Below are 21,784 nucleotides of genomic sequence, written 5' to 3'. Positions count from 1 at the left end.
AAGGTGACAGCGAGAGACCTTGACATGCTGTTACTCCTAACCTCAGAAACTATATTTAAAAGAGAAAATTATCAAGATGCCTTTTCTTCCATATTAAGCACAAATGGAAACCAATTATCTTCGCTATAACAATTATTAAAGGGAAATTGTGCACAAAAAAGTCACACTTTGCTTTAAAATCACCACAAATAATGAAACAAACAGATATTTGAGTAGAAAATATGGTTATAAAATTATTAAAAGATCTCAGCCAGTGACACACACAAAAGATTAATCGAGCTATTTCAAAAGCACTTCTAATGATGATTGTTAAAGAGAAATTACATCTGCCTTTAGTGATACAGAATTGTCTTTTACAGTTTAATTTCTTCTCATCTTTCTTCTTAAATCTCCTCCTCTGATTCTGAACGACTAATCTGGCTTTGATTAATTGAAATGATTATGAAAGTAATTGAAAGTAACAAATATGTTCAAATTGAGTCAATCTTTCTAGTAAATATTACACAATCCAATAATCACATAAAAGCACACTTACTCACTGTCAAGAACTGCCACCCCTCAAATTTATGAGCTGAAATTTAAATTAAACCGACCGTAACAGAAAACTGAATTATAATGACAGAAGAAAGGTATTTCCTGAATTGTAATTCAAAGACATTTAAAACTGGTCAAATATTGTAGTATAAAAATGTATCTTATCGATCCATCCAACTGTCATCTATCCATCTTTTATCCATCATTCATTTTTCCATCCATCCATCCATCCATCTTTTTATCGATTATCCATCCATCAAACCATCTTTTATCCTTTTATCCATCCATCTTCCATCTGTCTTTTATCCATCCATCCAACCATCTTCTATTCATTCCTCTATTCATCATCCATCCATCTTTTATCCATCCATCCACCAATCCATCTATCTCCTATCCATTTATTCATCATCAATCCATTCATTCATTCATCCATCATCTATTGATTCATCCATTCATCAATCTTTCTATCATCATTTATCCATCTTCCATCCACCTGTCCATCTTTTATCCATTTATCCATTCATCAATCTATCTAACCATCTTTCATCCATCCATCCATTTTCCATTTTTTCACCCACCCATCCTTCTATCCATTCATCCATCCAACCATCTTCCATCCATCTGTCTTTTATCCATCCCTCCAACTATCTTCTATCCATTCATCCATATATCCATCCATCCATCTTCTATCAATACATTATTCTTCTCTCCATCCATTAATCATCTATGTCCTATCCATTTATCCTCTATCCATTCATCCATCTATCCATTCAACCATTGTCTATCCATCCATCCATTGGTCTTCTATCCATACATCCACATCTTCTGTCCATCTTTTATCCATCTATCCATCTTTCATCTATCTTCCATCAATCCGTCCATCCATTCATCCATCTATCTACCCAACCATAGTCTATCCATCCATCCATTTGTCTTCAATCCATCCATCCACATCTTCTGTCCATCTTTTATCCATCTATCCACTCATCCATCCATCCATCTAACCATCTTTCATCCATCTTCCATCCATCGTCAATCTTTTATCCATCTATCCATCCATCCATCCTTCTATCCATTCATCCATCCTTCTATCCATCTGTCTTTTATTCATCTATCATCCATCCATCCATCTAACCATCTTATATCATTCATCATCCATCTGTCTTCTCTCCATCCAACAATCCATCTTTCTTCTATCCATTCATCCATCCATCAACCATCTTCTATCCATCCATCCATTCACTTGTCTTCTATTCATACATCCATTCTTCATCCATCGGTCTTCTCTCCCTCCATCAATCCATCTATCTTCTATCCATTCATCCATATAACCATCCATCTTCTATCCATTCACCCGTCTTCTCTCCATCCATCAATCCATCTTTTCTATCCATTTATCGTCTATCCATTGATTCATACTTTCATCCGTCCACCATTCATCTTCTATTCATCTATCCATCCAACTTCTATCCATTCACCCATCTGTTATCCATCCATCTTTCATCTATTCATTTTAACATCCATCCATCCATCCATCTTCTTCTCTCCATCCATCATCCATATTCTATCCATTAATCCATTCATCCATCCTTCCTTCTATCCATTCGCCCATCAATCTAACAATCTTCCATCATTCATCCATTTTTTATCCATCTATCTTCTATTCATTCATCTTTTATCCATCCATTTATCCATCCATTCTTCATCCATCCAGCCATCCAACCATCTTCCATCCATCAGTCCATCTTTTATCCATCCATCCATCGGTTCTTCTATCCATCCATCTATCCAACCATCTTCCATCCATCGGTGCATCTTTTATCCATCCATATTCTATTTATTTTTTTTATCCATCCTTCTATCCATTTCTACCTTTAATCCATCTATCCATCCATCCATTAATTCATCCATCCATCAATTAATCCATCCATCTCCTATCCATTTATCCATCCATCATTTAGGCTTTTTGAAGTTTTTTCTAAACTTTCAAATAACTTTGTCAAGCTAACATTCAGGGGTTTTTTTTCTAGAGAAACTTTAAAATGAGAGTTATTCAGTATGAATTGATTTGACTTTACATTAAACCTGAACCTTTAAACCTTTCAAACTTGAATCACGTCCTTTCAAATTTAAATTTCTATTAGGTATTCTGTTTGCCACCTCAATTAAATTCAATAACTGGATTGGAATTCAAAAGGCATTCTCAATTAAATTCTGAATGGCACACAGAAACACTTACACACACACACACACACACACACACACACACACACACACACACACACACACACACACACACACACACACACACACAATATCTACCCATAAACAACACATTAAAGAAATCAACTGTGGCTGGCCACTTTATATTGGTCAAATGGCGTCTTTCTGCCTAAGTGGGCGGTTCTTTTCTGGACTAAGCTGTAATGAGCAGCAGACTTAATGCCACTAGTCTGGTTATGTGAGACTGCAGCGTAATGCCTGCCGTGGACTCTCCCCTCAGTACGACCAATGCTAATAGGGAGGAACATGGATAGTTAGGCTTCATTACACCTCACCTACGCTCATTATTTGCAACTCTGCTCTACAGAATGGAGGGAAAAATGTGTCATTGAGGTGAAGGAGAGGAGCAGGGGGGCAATTTAATTTATCTACTTTACAAGGTTTTATATTCAAGATAAAGAGCCAGAAACTCACAACACAGACCGTAAATGAGAACAAAGTGTGTACTTATGTTCATGTGTGCAACTGTTATGCAAGATTATGAAACCGTGAAAATGAAAACAAAAATTTACCATGGTAACTAAGGATTCAGAAAAAATGCCAATTAGCGCAGCTAACAAAATATCATATTATTATTTCTCACACTTGCTGTTTTTCAAAACACCTAGAAGTAACAGTAACTATGACATTTTGGCCGAAACTGTGCTTACCATGGTGAATTTGTGAAGGGGAAGAAAGGCTAATAACTCTGTCATGGATTTTTCTTATTAAAGGAATAGTTCACCCAAAAATTAAAAACTGCTTAAAATTTAATCATCCTCAGGACATGCAGGATTAGGATGAGTTTGTTTCTTCATCAAAACAGATTTGGAGAAATTTAGCATTACGTCACTTGCTCACCAATTGATCCTCTGCAGTGAATGGGTGCCGTCAGAATGAGAGTCCAAACAGCTGATTAAAAACATTATAATAATCCATAAGTGATCCACACCACTCCAATCCATCAATTAAATTGTGAAGTGTAAAGCTGCATGTTTGTAAAAAAAAAAAAAATCCATCACTAAGACATTTTTAACTTCAAACTTTTAAAATAGGAGTCCTTTATTCATAATTTTGCTTTCTCCAGTGAAAAAGTGAAACAGTTTACAAGCGAAAACAGTTTAAAACAGTTCAAACCAAACACGTGGGTGGATTTTGATGTACAAAAGGAGATGGACTTTTTCCACTGGAGAAAATGTTATGGACTTTGTTATTTTGGACTTTGGACTGGTATTTCGTCCAGAACCGATGGTTTGAAGTTAAAATGCCTTAATGATGGATTTGTTTCCTACAAACACACAGATTTTCATCTCACAAGACATCAATAGATGGACTGAAGTTGTCTGGATTACTTGTGGATTATTGTGATGTTTTTATCAGCTGTTTGGACTCTCATTCTGACGGCACCCATTCACTGCAGAGGATCCATTGGTGACAGTGTTGTTTTCGTCAACGATGACGATGATGAAATCATTTCGTTGACGCCACTTTTTTCCATGACGATAATGAGACGATGACGAGATAAAAATGGCTCGTTGATGACTAAAACATGACGAGACGTGTGTGAGTTTTCGTTGACGAGACGAGAATAGACGAAAATGTTAGTGGGTGGTCCGTCAGACGTTTAAATGCATGACATTTCTGCTTATTGTGCATGCCAATCAAAACCTAGTATCTGCCGCTATGGCAAGCCGTTTTAGCATTCCATCCTTGTTTGTCTTTTATGTTTTAAAACATTCCTTCATTATTGTAATTATTGGTGAAAATAGTTGATCCGGAAGCTCACATTGTGTTGAAGTATAGATCTGCTATTTTCAGAACTTAACTGACACTACCCAACAGCAAAATACTTACTGACCTACATTAATTTGTTAAAAGACTACTTTTTCCCCTTTTTTTTGACTAAAACTAGACTAAAACCTTTTTGACTTTTCGTCGACTAAAACTAGACTAAAACCTTTTTGACTTTTCGTCGACTAAAATTGGACTAAAACTATCACATATAGAAGTGACTAAAATTTGACTAAAACTAATAACCATTTTAGTCCAAAAGACTAAGACTAAGACTAAATCTAAGATGGTTGTCAAAAACAACACTGATTGGTGAGCAAGTGATGTAATGTTAATTTTCCCCAAAACTGTTCTGATGAAGAAACAAACTCATCTACATCTTGGATGGCCTAAGGGTGAATTCCTTTTTCATTTTTGGGGTGAATTATTCCTTTAAGTTAATAAGGACAGTAAATAAAGAAGAGGTATATTACATAAAAGGGAATTTCATAACATAAACTAATAAATCATTGCGTGTCTCTTTAAATGAACATCATTTCATACTGTGATGGAACCAATAATTCAGATCTCTGTCAGACTGCACTGCATACATTTAACTGTGATGAAAGGCAGAGCTGATTCATTGATATAGGTGGTCTCCAGATAGTCGTTCAGGGTCTCCTGGCAGGTTTCTGTCCGCCAGCTCGACTCCCTTCAGTGAGGCACGGCTGTGATAAATCAATGATACGCAGGGATGCAACTGAAGCCGGGCCCTCTTAAACACTCATTTAAATTCGCAATCATGATTCCAATCCAGGCTGGAGGGAGGGTTAGAGCGGCTCATTACGAAGGCCAGACAAGGGAAAGGAAAACCAGCCACACTGGTGCTTATATGCCTTTAACCTGTCCACTCATTAATGGGACGTGGGGGAAAAAGCTTGCATTAACATGGATGAGGTTTGCCTAATGGGCATATATATGTGTGTGTGTGTGTGTGTGTGTGTGTGTGTGTGTGTGTGTGTGTGTGTTATATGCGTTTTAGACTGTGTTTTGCTTGTAAGTTGTGTTTGATTGGTGCATATTTCTCTCCTGATTCAGACAAGACAACTTTTTTTTTTTTTTACTGAAGAACGCAATATTATAAATAGATGATTGTATGTTAGCCAGAAATGGTTTAAAGTTTAAAAAATATCTAAATGATGGATCTGTTTCTTTTAAACACACAGCTTTTCACTTTACAAGTCGTTGTGTACTTGTGGATTATTGTGATGCACCTATTTACTGCAGAGGATTCATTTTGTGAGCAAGTGATGTAATGCTAAATATCTCCAAATCTGTTCTCATCAAGAAACAACTCATCTACATCTTGGATGACCTGAGGGGGAAGTAAATATTAGGCAAATTTAAATTTTTGGGTGAACTATTCCTTTAAAAACAAACAAGCAATGCATGATTAAACACCAGATCTTAACAATTAGTATTTAAAAATGACTAGGCTACACAAAACCGCAGAACATCCTTTGTTCATTGGCAGCTTTTGTCTTGCACTGGCCAAGAACTAACATTTGCTGTTAGTTAAAAAAAATTATGAAAGTAAAAAACTTTATCTAAAAGTAATGACCAGAAAATTTCATCACACGTCAATTACAGTTGAAGTCAAAAGATTGCATAAACCTTGCAGAATCTGCAAAATTTTACCAAAATAAGAGGGATCATACAAAATGCATTTTTTTTATTTAGTACTGACCTGAATGAGATATTTCACATTAAAGAGATTTACATACAGTGCACTAGAGAAAATAGTTGAATTTATAAAAATGACCCTGTTCAAAAGTTTATGTACACTTGATTCTTAATACTGTGTTGTTACCTGAATGATCCACAGCTGTGTTTTTTTGTTTCGTTTTGTTTAATGATAGTTGTTCATAAATCCCTTCTTTGTCCTAAACAGTTAAACTGCTCGCTATTCTTCAGAAAAATCCTCCAGGGTTCCACAAATTCTTTGTTTTTTTTTTTTCAACATTTTTGTGTATTTGAACCCTTTCCAGCAATGACTGTATTATTTTGAGATCCATCTTTTCACAATGAGGACAATTCAGGGACTCAAAAGCAGCTACAGAAGGTTCAAACGTTCACTGATGCTCCAGAAGGAAACACGATGCATTGAGAGCCAGGGGTGTAAAAATTTTGAATTTAAAGATCAGGGTAAATTTAGCTTATTTTGTCTTCTGGGAAACATGTAAGCATCTCCTGTAGCTTTTGAAGGGCAGTACTAAATAAAAAAAATATATATATATATGATATTTAGGAAAAATAAGAAAAATGTACACATTCATTCTGTTCAAAAGTTTATACTCCTGGCTCTTAATGCATCATGTTTCCTTCTGGAGCATCAGTGAGCAACTGAACCTTCTGTAATAGTTGCATATGAGTTCCTCAGTTGTCCTCAGTGTGAAAAGATGGATTTAAAAATCATACAGTTATTGTTGGAAAGGGTTCAAATTCACAAAAATACTGAAAAACCAAATAATTTATGGAACCTGAAGGAGTTTTCTGAAGAACAGCATCCAATTTAACTTTTCAGGACAAATAAGGAACTCATAAACAACTATCACTAAAAAAAGCAGAGCTGTGGATCATTCAGGTAACAACGCAGTGTTAGGAATCAAGTGCATTTAAAAAACTATTATTTTCTCTTAATTGTATACTATGTAAACATCTTTATGTGAAATATCTTATTCAGGTCAGTACTAAATTAAAAATAGCATGCATTTTCTATTATCCCTCTTATTTTGGTAAAATATTTAACATTTTGCATATTCTGTCATGTGCATGTAAACTTTTGACTTCAACTGTACAAATGTAATCTAAATTGATGTGATCCTGTCTGTCTGTATTCTTTGTTTAATGATGCATGATAATACAGACCTTGGATTTTCAAATATAACCCTACGCTCTTTATTAATTATACAACTCTTTATACAAAAATCAGCAATGATTACACAACTGAAAATGTCCTTTTTTGCCTTTCATGTTAATACAAATCTAATATTTACACACATCCCATACACAAAATGTGTATTGGCATTCCGTTGCATCATAATAAGCTTGATTCACTCATTTTTGTATGACTTCTGTGATCCCAAAGCAACACGATCCTATTTCCATATCTTTTAGATTGAAGCCCTGACGCCTCAATAGCCCTGAACTATACACGATGATCAAACACAGGTCTGCTCCTCAGCTCATTTCAAAAGTTTTCAGCCATAAAAAACACTCATTAAAAGTGAGAGATGTGGAGGGAGATAGAGTAAAGGGGAGGTAACAGACCTAATCAATCCAAACACAGAGGCTCGCATCGGAGCGGATGCAAATTTCTCAATTTCAAGTAATCCACGGTGGAATTACTTGAAGAAAAGGCTCCACGACATGATTCATACGCCTCCTCCCCCGTATTCCACCCCGTTCCCTGTCCCCTCTCCTGTATTTACTCCATTTCTCCGTCGGAGTCTCCTGAGCTCATCAGAATAAATAAAGGAGTGCTTAACATTTGCCATTAAGGCAGCCGTTCCCACGCATACACACACTCTCATTAAGTACTGCACAAATACACCTTAACTTTCATAAAGTGCACATATATTCTTTTAAACAAGCTTTCACACATACATGATAACGCTGCATGTACTTTATATCGTTCACTCATTTTGAATAGGATTAGTAAATGTCATATGCGTGACAAAGTTCTAAAGTGCAATTTAAATTAGAGTCTATTTCACACAGAAATCTGCTATATGACATGAAAGGACATTTCTCTGAAAATTCTGACACTGCGATGTGAAAATAAAATAAAATCTGAATGTGAAGTGTTCATACATCATGTTTTGTTTTGTTTTTTGCCAGACAAATCATACAAACCAATTATATTTAAATTTACATTTATGAATTTATGAGTTCATGAATGCATTTCATCCCCATCTCTGGGAATTATACCCATGACCTTGGCATTGTTAGCACAATGCTCTACTGAAATAACATAACTTTATATATTACAAAAAATTCAGTGCAGTTTGTCTGTAGTTTAAATTATGAGTAGTATGTCATTTGGGAAGCTACAATTTTAAAGCAGCTTCCCCAACACTCCTAACTGTCATCCGGCTCATCAACTAGTTGACTAGCACAGAGGCCTGGAGAGACATTGGCCTTTATGCAGATGCATGTTGACGCTCATTAGCATAGCAAATAAGCCTTGCTAATTATCTCTACAGCAGAGAGCAGCACTCAGCTTGAAAAGGGCAGAGAGAGAGAGAGAGAGGGTACGTAAGCAAAATTAATAGCCCTCCACTCCACATTAAAAAAAAGTTTAAGAGGTGACAGGAGTGTGTTTTCAAAGGGGGAGAGAGAGAATGTGATGACTGCTGAGTGTTGCAAAGATCGCGTGGGACTGTATGTAAATATATAGTAGCCGAGTAGCCGTGCAATATGGCTGTTTATCGCCACGCTGCGGCCGAATCACAGCCGTGTGATATTGCTTTTATACAACAGTTCGATGGCATGAGTGTGTAAATACATAAACGCTATATATCAGTTTGACAGTTTAACAGCTGAGCCCAAGCCTCCGTTACTGATTCGAAAACGTCACTTTAGAACTAGCAATGAAGGAACGTTGAGTTGCTTCATTGAAAGCTTACTGTATTACTGTATTAAAAGCTCACTGTATTACGTAAAGTATTATGAAAGAGAGATGGACTGAGCTAGTGTGATTACCTGCATCTGATACAGCATTAATTCTTCAGTTCCATCTCATATTCACAATAAAACTGCTGAGGAAAGCGATGTCTTTGTCAAACTATCCTTCCATCTGTTAAGGGTGATTTCCGATGGCAATGCTGCTCAATTTATTTGTTGGCTGCGTCTTACAAGATGTTGTTGAAAGTAAAAATAACTTCCTTGTTTACAAGATTGTTTTAGTCTCTTTAAATATAAAAGTCTTTACTGCTGACTCACTCATAAAAAAGTCTCGTCGCCATCTAATGCTGGAACAATGTCACTAAAATCACCATCACAAACCAAAAGACTAAATACAGTTTTTAAATAGTACTATTATTTATATAAAATATAATTTATTAAATAATAATAATAATAATTAATAAACAACAACAACCATCATAAAAGTTGCTAGGCAATTCAGTCAAAAGTACAAAGGCAGCACTATAAAATACAACATGATGAGATTCGATTTGCTCTGGAACAAATAACAGATTATTGAGACCAAAGCTTACTGTATTACTGCATTAAAAGCCTACTGGATTATGTTAAGTACTATGAGAGATAGATAGACTGAGTGAGTGTGATTACCTACATCTGATGCAGCATTCGTTCTTCAGCTCAATGTCTTTTTCACAATAAAACATTAGTTTTAATGTCCGCTGAGGAAAGCGATATCTTTGTCATACTATCCTTTCATCCATTAAGGGAGATTTCTGATGACAGTGCTGCTCATATACACTACCAGTCAAAAGTTTGGACGCACTTCCCCATTCTCTTTGATGGGGAAGTGTGACCAAACTTTTGACTGGTAGTGTAGATTATTGAGACCAAAGACTGACCATTTGATTTACCCAAAACAAATTACATATCACGTTTAACCACTATAGAGATGGCAAATTCTAGAAGATATGGCCGAGGTGAGGCTTCCTTCCGCAGGATCATGAGCGCTGAACGGCTGCTGACGGCCTGGAGCTCACATCTCTAAAAAAATGTAAGCAATTTTTTAAATAAACATTATCTTTATTAACAAATCACATATTTAAATTCTAAACAATTACATTCTCATCTAAAGAACTCTAAAAACTACATTCTATGACACAAAATAGTATTATTTATAAAATTATATTTGGGCTTCTGCTATGACACTCACAGTGAGAAACAGCCTAAGCAGAGTGATACAAATGGTGAAAAGAGTATCACACACCTCATCAGATTCGAGGACCAATATATATATATATATATATATATATGAAACCATGCCAATAGAAACGCTCTACAGCTCCCCGTGGACGTTGACACACTTATGTTATTCAGCCAAAGTGGGGACACATATAATACACCACTGAAATCATATTCAACAAATTACAATGGCAAATGAATCTAAAAAATCCTATCAGTTACGATCCAATCACAAAGGCGGAATCAGATGACATGCAAATCAAACAGCGCTAATTTCATCATCTCCTGCTTCCCCATTTCAGCAGTTTTCGCCTTCAAACCTGCCAAATATAATAAAACAGCTGTCAAGCATTCCGCACTCCAAATGCCTTTCAAAAATCTCTCTCACACACACATACGACACAATACAGGACCCGGCAAACAGAAAGAATGCTGCACGGTGCAAATGACACCATGAATGATGACCAGAGAGAAAATGACATTCATGTTAGCGCTTTATGAGACGACTAAAGGATAGACACATTCTCACAGTCTCCATAATACAGATTCTTCTCATATAATCAGAAAGAAAGAAACGCTGTGCTAGATGCACATTTGAATGTTGAGAGAATTCCTCCGTCCGTCTGTCTCATTAAAAATCCCTCATTAGGAATTCTGGAGTGCGTGAGCGTGCGTGTCTCACTGTGTGAGGGTCAAAGGTTAATGCGAGCTGTCAATAGGTCTGTAATTATGAGGAAGAAACATGGTGAGCTCAGGTTTATGGCCATTTCTGTCACTCAAAACAACAAACATTTATCCAAAAGCCCATTCCTGTAGAGAACCACAATTTGTGTCTGAGCTCTTGAATATAAAAGTTCTTGAATAAAAGATTTGTAGATGATTCTTGGGGTTTTTAATTAACAGCACAGAGCAGGGCTGAAGCCGTGCTCTTGCAGTATTAGTCTCGAGACCTTTAAGACCGGATGAACGTGGCCTTGGTCATTATGTGGTGTCTTGCTCATGGTCTGGGTCTCAGGTTATGGCAGTCTATTTCCACTGTACTAAAGGTGATAATTACCTCAACTACTAGTCGACAGTGTCTTTTCAGGGCAAAGATGCTTCTATGGCTCTTCGTTTCGTTGTGTGTATGGAGCATGTGCACTAACCACCAGGCCACAGCTATTATTAATGTCAACATGAATTGGCCATTTTACTCACATAATGTGACATATTCGAAAGTGAAAGCAAGCAACAAGCAAGTGGCAACAAAAGAAAAGGCGAGTCTTTCGATAGAAAGAGCCAAATTTTAATAGCTTTTTTTTATTATTAATGGAATCACAATTGTTATTGTTTGTACTTTCTATTCTTCAAAGAATAATTAAAAAAAATATTTGTTTACCATTTCCACAAAAAATATTAAGCTGCACAATTGCACGGTCATGTGATACTAAGACTGGAGTAATGATGCTAAAATTTGAGCTTTGCATCAAAGGGATAAATTACATTTTAAAATGATTCAAATACAAAACATTCTTTTAAAAGAAGAAATTTTAAAACACAATTTAAAAATATAGCTGCAAGCAGCAATTACTGGTTCAAGTCTTTTAGGTAGTGTTTTATAGACATTTCAAGATGATTTTACCATAAGGCTATAAATAAAATCACTACAAATATAGATTAGTTCACTTCCAGAAATTTTGTTTACAGAAAGGCTCTAAAGGATCCCAGATGAGGAAGAAGGGTCTTTACAATTCTTTAATGATTTATCACTCCTGACCAATAGTTGGCACTGGTCCCAAATTAATGTGGCGTGGTTAACTAGGAGCGACAATGACACACACATAATTTGATACCACTATGCCAAAGAATTGAAGAGAAACAGCCTTAGATCCATTTTGGCATTTTTCATATGTCCTGCCCACTAGGTGGCACTGTGCTGAAACAAACTCACATCTACTTTGGCATGCTCTTTGTCAAATGCATTCATGTGTTGTTCAAGAACGACTGAGTCTATCAAAAAGATTCTGAAGCCATCTCAAGATTGTCTGTATCAATTTTGGTAAAAATTGGATGAACCATCTAGGATGAGTTCGAAAAGTATCTTTTTTACATAATGTCAAATATTGAACAACCCGTTTGATTGACAGCAGTGGTTCTAGAGGCAAAGTTGTTCAGAATAAAGAGATCTGACATTTCATATGAGTATTGTGTGTATGTTTGAAAAACCGTGTGATATACAAGGCGTAAAACCTGATAACTCCACCTAGTGGCCGATTTATTTCAAAATTCTCACAGACCTCTAGTGACATGAGTCAAACAGGCCCATTGAGTTTAGTTCTGATCAGCCTTCCTTAAAGCAACACTAAGTAACTTTTCCCTCAACGCTCCTTCTACAGGTTGGAAACGGAATTTTCCATTACCAAACTTACATAGTGCTGTTATGGCCGATAGAGGGTCGCAAAGCGAATACAAAAGTGCCGTTTCACCCTGTTATGAGTTGATGAACCACTGACACGAGTTCAGAAACATTATTTTAAGGTAAAAACAACTCTTTAGTGTTGCCAATTCCGCTTCCAACCTGTAGAGGGAGCGTTGAGGGAAAAGTTACTTAATGTTGCTTTAACCTAGTCTAATAGTTGTTCAAAGCTATTGGCTGGTGGTGGCCATGTTTTTCGAGATACACCAATGCTGTCATACATATTAGTGGCACCAAGTGGTCAAACTCCCCAGTTTTGTATTCAAAATTGAAAAACAAATGCATAAATGACTAATATTCTGGAAAAATTGTGTTTTTAGCCATGTTCAGATAGCAAAAGTCCATTTCCGTCCACTATATTCAAAATAACCACTAAGGTCTACAACATTACTGTGACAACCAAAGTGAAATATACCAGATAATGGCTCTGTCTTAGAGCCATGGGGTCAGTGGATGTAAATGTAAAGCAAAAATGTAGTTGATCCAGACTGACAACTGATTAGCTTGAAGCAGAGCACTTCCATTTTACAACTGAATGCAATTGCTGATCATAAAACTGCATCAAAGACAGGCCAGCATTTGCCTTGCCTTGTTTTTTTGGTATGCCAATCATGTACATACCTACATTTATTGCTCCATAAGATAAGGGTTAATTATACAATATGATGACCTCCTTGCGCAAATGTCATGTCAGAAAGAATGCAATTACATTACAAGGAAATAGTATAGATATTTCTATTTCAAATATTTATCATAAAATATCACGCAAAAATGTATCACCATTTTCAAAATATTATTATTGTAGTTATTTGGCTGAAATACAACTATTTGAAAATCTGGAATCTGAGGGTGGAAAAAAAATCTAAATATTGGGTAAATCGCCTTTAAAGTTGTCAAAATGAAGTTCTTAGCAATGCATATTACTAATCAAAACTTTAGCTTTTAAATATTTACAGTAGAAAATACAACATATCTTCATGGAACATGATCTTTACTTAGTATACTTATGATTTTTGGCATTAAAAAATGTATTGCTACTGTATATTTACTGTGTATATTACTGTGTTTTTATCATATAAATGCAGTCTTGGGGATCATAAAAGACTAAAACAATTTTGATTTCATGTTGACTTTAACTTCAGTTCTCGCATTAACAAACATGTCCTGAATATATTCTTAATTGACAGTTCCAAGTTTGCTCTAAATTATAATTAAACTGTCAACATCGGCCTGCGACAGAGTCTCACCAAGATGCATTCGTAATCATTTTGGATGCACGCTGCACACAAGCTAAGCGTCTTCCATTCAGTCGTGATCCTATCAAATCAACATAAAATCCAAATCCGTTGTGACTTAAATATGAAGCAGGTGTACAGCTTAATTTACCTGTCCTGACATTAACTATGTTTCCTCTTTTTTTACGATTCGGCTAAGGCAGCTGTTCTAATGAGATATATGTAGCACCAACGCAGTAAGAATTGAAAACACTGCATTTCACAATCAGCTTAAGGAAATATGTAAATCCGGCCATAAAACAATTACGGTTAGAATGTCCTGCAACTGGTGATGAAACAAACCATTATGCGGCACCGAGGCTTTATACAGAAAGTACGCCTCGACAATAGCAGTGAAACAATGTGGGTTTGACAGACAAGCTCATTTGCTGTTTCAAAAAATAAACGGTAGCATTATGAAACCTTCAAAAATGACTAATATTCTGGATAAATTGTGAAAAGTTGTTTTGGAGAGTCTTTAGCCATATTCAGACAGCAAAGCGCAACTATTTCCACACTAACTGTACAACATTACTGTGGCGGCTAAAGTACAGCGATGCTTGTGATGCTTTCTGCACAGTTTCACTAACCAAAGCATCACGAGTTCATTTATATAACTGAGGACGCCAAGCAACTAAATCAGGAAGATTGTATCAGTGTTTAGGATCTGAATGTGAAGCAAAAATGTAGTATCTTAAAGGTACAGCAGTGGACTTCATTTTACAACTAGATGCAAATGCAGGTCATAAATCTACATCCAAAGACAGGCTGTAACTATGAGATATGCCTGGCCATTTTGGTATGCCATGAATGTGGGTCAAAGACGAGACATGCTATTTTTCTGTCGCGATTCCTCTATTCACTCTGAGTACTCGATTTTTAAAAATCCTTGAACAACTGCAAAAAAACAGAAGTGGTGCACTGCACAGATGAGAATCCATGAAACGCATTATTAGACCGTTTTCCAAGGCTGCATAATATATTTAACCCATTTAAAAATCATAATAAAGCATAACGCTATTGTGAATTCACAAACTCAAATGCTGTGAGTTTAGGTTTATTATAACGTTCATCTGTGAATGGCATTTCATAAGATTTGCAGGGTAAATCATTTATAAACCTATGCAAACACAGGAAAATAGATCATTTACTCTCTCAATATGCTAACTGTTAATCACAATTTCAAAATAAAAGTTTAAAACCTCGCTCTGAGTTTACACGTTTTGATGTCCACATATTCAAGAAGTTAAAGCGGCTGTAGCATTTCTGTCATAAAGAATTGGCAGAATATTAAAGATTAAAAGTGACATTTAAATTAGATGTTGTTTGGTCAATATTAAACAAGGATTAGATTGCAATGTAAAAACAATCATCAGGCCATTATATATATGTATTTTAAGTAATTTTAAAGGCTATTCTTCGCTTAGGTCTATTTTTATTACCATATATAGGTCAAAGACATTAAGATGTCCATTAAGATGTCCACGTAAAAAGAAATGTACAAATGTGATTTTACGTCCATAGAAAGCACATTAAATGTAAGTAAACTGTCTACTTTTAAGGTTTCAAATACGTTTTTGGAGAATAAAACGTCAAAATTTGGTTGAAATAATGTTACATTGTCATTCAGTGTAACACAATATTTAAAATATGTAAAAGAATAAGGGAGCATATTAAAATTTATTGTGTTTCAAATGAGTAAAATATTCTTACTGACAAATGGGCAAAACCTAGAATAGTGGCAAATTGTAAAAATGTAGAATTACAACTAATTAGTATTTGGGGTAAAAGAAATTCGTCTTTTAATACGTCATAAATTGATTTTTGTTGTAAATATGCCTGACAAGACTGTTACACTGAATGACATTTTAGTGGGCGTCTTCTGTAAATCAGCGAAAAATTTATGATATTTATTTTTTGCTCAGAAAAAAAAAATGCAATGAAATTAAACAGAAAACTTTTTTGGGAGAAACAACAACAATTTAAAGCAGTATTACACTTGTTTTTATGCTTAAACCCTTTTACATCTTTGACCCATATATATATAATATATACATTTGTGAATTCACAATTATTCTTAATTATGATTTTAAATGGGTTTATTAGGCTATGTAATGCAGTCTTGGAAAACGGTCTAATAATGCGTTTCATGGAATCTCATCTGTGAAATGCACCACTTCCGGCATTTTGCCAGTTATTTGACGCGGCAAAATGAAATCGATTTTTAAAAATCAAATAGTCGATTAGAATATACGAATCGTGACAGCCCTAATTATTATCAATATTATTATTATTATTATTATTATTATTATTTGTATTATTATTATTATTATAAGGCCCTATAAAATCAGTTTTATTTTTTTTTCCAAATTCCATTTTTTTTTTCTATACTTTGTTTTAATTGTTAAAAAAAAAAAATAATTAAAAAAATTCATTGAAATTTTGAAACGTACACAACTTAGCACTAATTTATGAAAAGTTTAACAAAAGTTACATTTTTAAAGCCCTATGAAATGTTTTATTTTTTCTCAGATTCGTTTTAATTTTTACCAAATTCTGATTTCAACTACTTTTCTGGATTCCATTTTAATGGTTTTATTAAATTTTAATAATCAAAAGCATCTCCAATGTATTGATTTTATAAAAAAAAAAAATAATAACATATTATAATTTTCTAAACATGCTAACTGTTCATCACGTGATGTTTTGATGTCCACAACAAATAACAGTGGCTGCAACATTTCTGTCATAAAGAAATAGCCAAATATTAAAGATTAAGTAGACATTTTAATTAAATGTTGTTCGGTCAATAATAAACCAGGATTAGATTGTGCAGCAAAGTGTAAAAACAATCGTAAGACCGTTGGCGCCCTCTGGAGTCATTTGTTATGATAAATTATGTATTTTAACAGTTTTGTTTAACAAAACCATATGATTACTTGCTTTTGATACTCTATTTGAACTAAGTATTATTGTCTTATTGTATTTAAAGTCATTATAAAGTATATTGTTTGCTTAGGTCTTTTTAACCTAATCGATTACTCGATTAATCGTCAAAATAATCGAGCGATTACTCGATTACCAACATAATCGTTAGTGACAGCCCTAGAGTCTACATTAAATTAAATTTACAAAAGTGATTTTATAAACATAAAAAGTATATTGAATGCAAATATAAAAATGTAAAACTGGTGGTAAAAATGTATGATAGACATTACTTCTTTACTTAGAAAAGATAATATTAAGCAGGACACATTCTCATGTATAGAGGGAAGAAAATTAAAGCTGTATTAAACTCATTGTCTGTTCATAAACTGTCCTGTGTATACATCATCAAAGTCTCAAATGAGCAATACAAGTCCCAAATCAGGTCTAGTGGAGGTATCGGAATAGCTTTGTCCTGATTGGATTTCCCTATTTGCTGGCATTCTCTGCGTCCAGGCCCTTATTAAAGGGACATGAAAAGGGTCTGGATCACATCAGAGCGGGGGGACTGGTAATCACCCATCTAATGCCATTTAATCTGGTTTACTGATCTAAACTAGGAAGAAATGGCTCTCTATTCTTCTGTTTTATCTTTCTCTCAAGCCAGTGCAAGGCACAAGGCTTAAACATCATGAAACCTAAAGTTACTAATTTGAGATGCTCTAAAAGTCAAATTTTATATCACATAAAAACCACACAAGAGTCTAGAATATTGCTTACAGACTATTCCAACAGGCATATAGATTGCTGTTAACATGTTCCTGAACTATAGTACTTAACATAACACTCTGATCCAAACAGTATTAGTGTATTTTGTTTTAATTATTAATGTTATTTTGTTATCATTGATATTTATTTTTTTATATTATTGAATATTATTTAGAATTGATTTTTATTTTTTATTTCCTATTTTTATTTAAATTCTAGCTTAGTTTTAGTAATTTTGTTGTGTTTTTGTTATTTTTGTCCTGACATTTTGTCCAGACATTTTTTTAACGCCATGTCAGCTTCTACGGCTGAAACCAAAAAATATACTTCTTACTTTTATTCAGAATTAAAACTGAATAAGTTGTTTAAGTTTTTTTTTAAACACATTTATTTTCTTTTTTTCTAAAAAAGTATCAACAGAATAAAACAAGTTTCCTCAACATTCAACAAAATTCTTATTGTTTAATTTCATTTTGAGTTATTTTAGTATGTCAAGTTAAACTAAAAATGAGAAAGTATGTTTTAGCAACAGTTTCTTTTATTTCAGTCCACATTTATTTCAGAATATTTGAATTACACAACTACTATTTTATTATTAATTTCTGACAAGAAATACAAGTGTGTATTAAGGTTGTCACTTGAATTTGTATTAAATATACACACACACACACACACACACACACACACACACACACACACACACACACACAAAAGATTAATGAAACTATAAAAAAATGTAAAAGATCAATACTTTTTAAAAAAATATATATATAAAAAAATTGATTTCATTTAATATACATATTACATATATGTTTTTGCGATGATTCTTTAGAATATATTATTTATTAGAAAATAGTACTACAATATTAATTGATAAATTAAATTAACTGATTTAATCAATTAATTGAATTGTTAACAGGTAAAAGAGTCCCAGAATGCACTGAACTGAGCTCTCCTAACTCATCTTTCATTCAATAAGAAATTCACATTTATTTATGCACACACACTATCAGACAAAAGTTTTTGAACAGTAAGATTTTTTATGTTTTCTCACTAAGTCTGCATTTATTTGATCCAATGTACAGTTTATATTTTTACTATTTGAATATACTTTAAAATGCAATCTTAGTTGAGTCAGTATAATTTATTCTTTTTGGTGGGAATGAAATTATAGAAATTAATACTTTTATTTAGCAAGGATGTTTTAAATTGATCAAAAGTCATGATAAAGGCATTTATAGTGTTACAAAAGATTTCTATTTCAGAAAAATTCTGTTCTTCTAAACTTTCTATGCATCAAAGAAACCTGAAAAAATCTATGCAGCTGTTTTTAACATAATAATAATAATAATAAATGTTTTTTGAGCAGCAAATCAGAATATTAGAATGATTTCTGAAAAATCATGTGACTGGAGTAATTGATGCTAACAATTCAGCTTTAAAATCACAGGAATAAATTACATAAAAAAAAAACAGTTATTTTAAATAGTAAAAATATTTCAAAATATTACTGTTTTCACTGTACTTTGGATCAAACAAATGCAGGCTTGTTGAGCAGAAGAGACTTCTGTAAAAAACATAAAAAATCTTACTGTTCAAAAACTTTTGACCGGTAGTATATTCCACTTTTTTTATTAAATTCATTAAATACATGCTAAATAATCTAATTATTAATCAATGCATTCTGGGATTGTTCTAACCTATGAAGAATTGCATGCAATGCCCTTTTAAAATTTTGAACAAAACAATTCATTTTAGAAGCGAAATCTATTTTTGCTTTATGTCAAGAGCACGTTTGTGATGCCTTAAAAAGCTCTCTACCTAGGCAGCCGACTCGGTTTTGCTGAGCTACAGTCTGAGATGTGGCCCTCACATGGAAAAACAAATCAAGATTTGAAATGCACTGCACAATGCATTACGCAGAACGCTGTATAATGTAGTGTGACTCACTTGGGTGTCTGTGCGTCATCTATTCTGTTCCCCAGCTGGAACTCGTGGGATTTGCTGCGGTGCAGAGCCGTGAACCCCGGCAGAAGGTGGATGAGTTTCCGGCTGGCGGGCGGCGGGGTTCCAGGGGCCTTGAGTTTATTCCTGCGCCTGACCTGCGGCGTCCCTGGAGGGGTCATGGTGTTCACAACTAAGGGAGTCCGCGGAGGGGTGTGGGCGAAATGCCTCTGTCTGGGGGAGGGAGGGAGAGAGTGATGTCCCATATCCAGAGGTGAGGGGAAGAGGCCGGAGTGAGAGTCCACGGTCAGCCGGTCCGAATGCGGGTGAGGGGAGTAGAAGGGGGGCGCCAGGGCCTGGGGACTCTGGCACAAGTGCTGGCTGTAGCGCGAGTGCAATTTGGGGCTCTGGGAGAGCTGGAGACGGACCCACTGACTGGGGTCGGACGGCCCCACTGGGGTGTTCTCTTTACCCGACTCGGACGTGGGCCACTGAATGGACCAGTCCTGCTTGGATCCTGTGGACACACAGTGTGAGAGGTGGAGGTTTGTACCAGTCAGAATAAAAGGGAACAGGTAAGCTTGAGAAGAAAACACTTGAGGAGAGGAGAGGAGATGAGATAAGACAAGGACAAATAAGAAAAGAAGAAAAGCAAACAAGTGATGAAATAAAAAGAGAAGAGAAGAGATGAGGTGAGGTGAGGTTACATGCATTTTTTTAAGGCTGGTACCGATATCTGATGGCCAATAACTGATATAATGCTGATATATAGCAAACAAATTTAACTAAATTGAATTGAAAGATAAATTAACACATGAGCAACATAATATTTATTTTACTTTGTTTTTACTAAAACAATATAACACAATGAACATGAAAATTAATGAATTTGAAAACTTAATAAACAACAAATTAGTTTTTATTTTACATTATATTTACTAAATATTGTAAATAATATTGCAAATAATATTTATCAAAATTATTTCAAATAGTTCATTTGAAAACAAAACAATAACAAGAGCAACATATTATTTATTTTACTTTGTTTTTACTAAAATAATTTGACAACGAATAAGAAAATTAAGAATTTTAAGTAACTAAAACTTAATAAATTTGTTTTTAAATATATATTTTACATAATTTTCACTAAATAATGTACAATTTGAAAATAATTTGAACAAATAAACTGAACTTGATAAAAATAAAAGTGCAAAATGTAAATATATTGTAAATTATATTTATCAAAATTATTTCGAATAATTCATTTAGAAAATGAAGCAACTACACAAGCAACATATTTGCTTTATTTAGCGTTTACTAAAATAATTTGACAATGAATATAAAAATGAATGAATTTGAAATAATTTAATAAACTCAATAAATAATTTTTTATCTTATTTACAAAAATAATGTGACCATTTGAAAAAAAAATCAGTTTAAACAAATTAACTGAACTTAAATTAATGTGCAAAATGAATATTTATTGTAAATAATATTTATCAAAAGTAATTTATATCAAAAGTATAAATTAATTTATTTGATAACAATAAATCAACTTGTTAAAAATAAATCTGTAAAATGAATATTTTAAATAATATTTACTAAATTATCTCAAATAATTCATTTGAAAATGACGAAATCTGAATAAATTTGATGCATTGAATGCATTTACTAAAATAATTTCAAATCAATCAATTTGAACAAATTTACACTTGATTATAACAAAAAAAACCTGTAAAATGAATATTTATTTTAAAAAAATATTTACTAAAGCAATTTTAATTAACGTGAAAATGAAACCGTTTAAACAATTAAACTGAACTTGGTAAAGAGCATTTGTTAAAACTGAAATAGAATTGAAAATGGAAAAAAGTTGTAAAAAATATTTAAAAATATTAAAAATGTA

The 21,784-nt window shown here is 33.9% G+C and overlaps 1 protein-coding gene across 1 annotated transcript in view; it reads right to left on the bottom strand.

Moving 5' to 3' along the window:
* The window catches only part of ksr2 (kinase suppressor of ras 2), a 133,438-nt gene that overhangs the window by 73,870 nt on the left and 37,784 nt on the right, over positions 1-21,784 (bottom strand). Inside the window, exon 5 of the mRNA XM_073840110.1 lies at positions 19,885-20,395. Within this exon, the coding sequence (XP_073696211.1) occupies positions 19,885-20,395 (511 nt within the window). The remainder of the gene's footprint in view (positions 1-19,884; positions 20,396-21,784) is intronic.

The sequence above is a fragment of the Garra rufa genome, chromosome 5 (assembly GCF_049309525.1).
Source record: "Garra rufa chromosome 5, GarRuf1.0, whole genome shotgun sequence".
NCBI lineage: Eukaryota > Metazoa > Chordata > Actinopteri > Cypriniformes > Cyprinidae > Garra > Garra rufa.
This window is presented reverse-complemented; position numbering and strand designations above follow the sequence as displayed.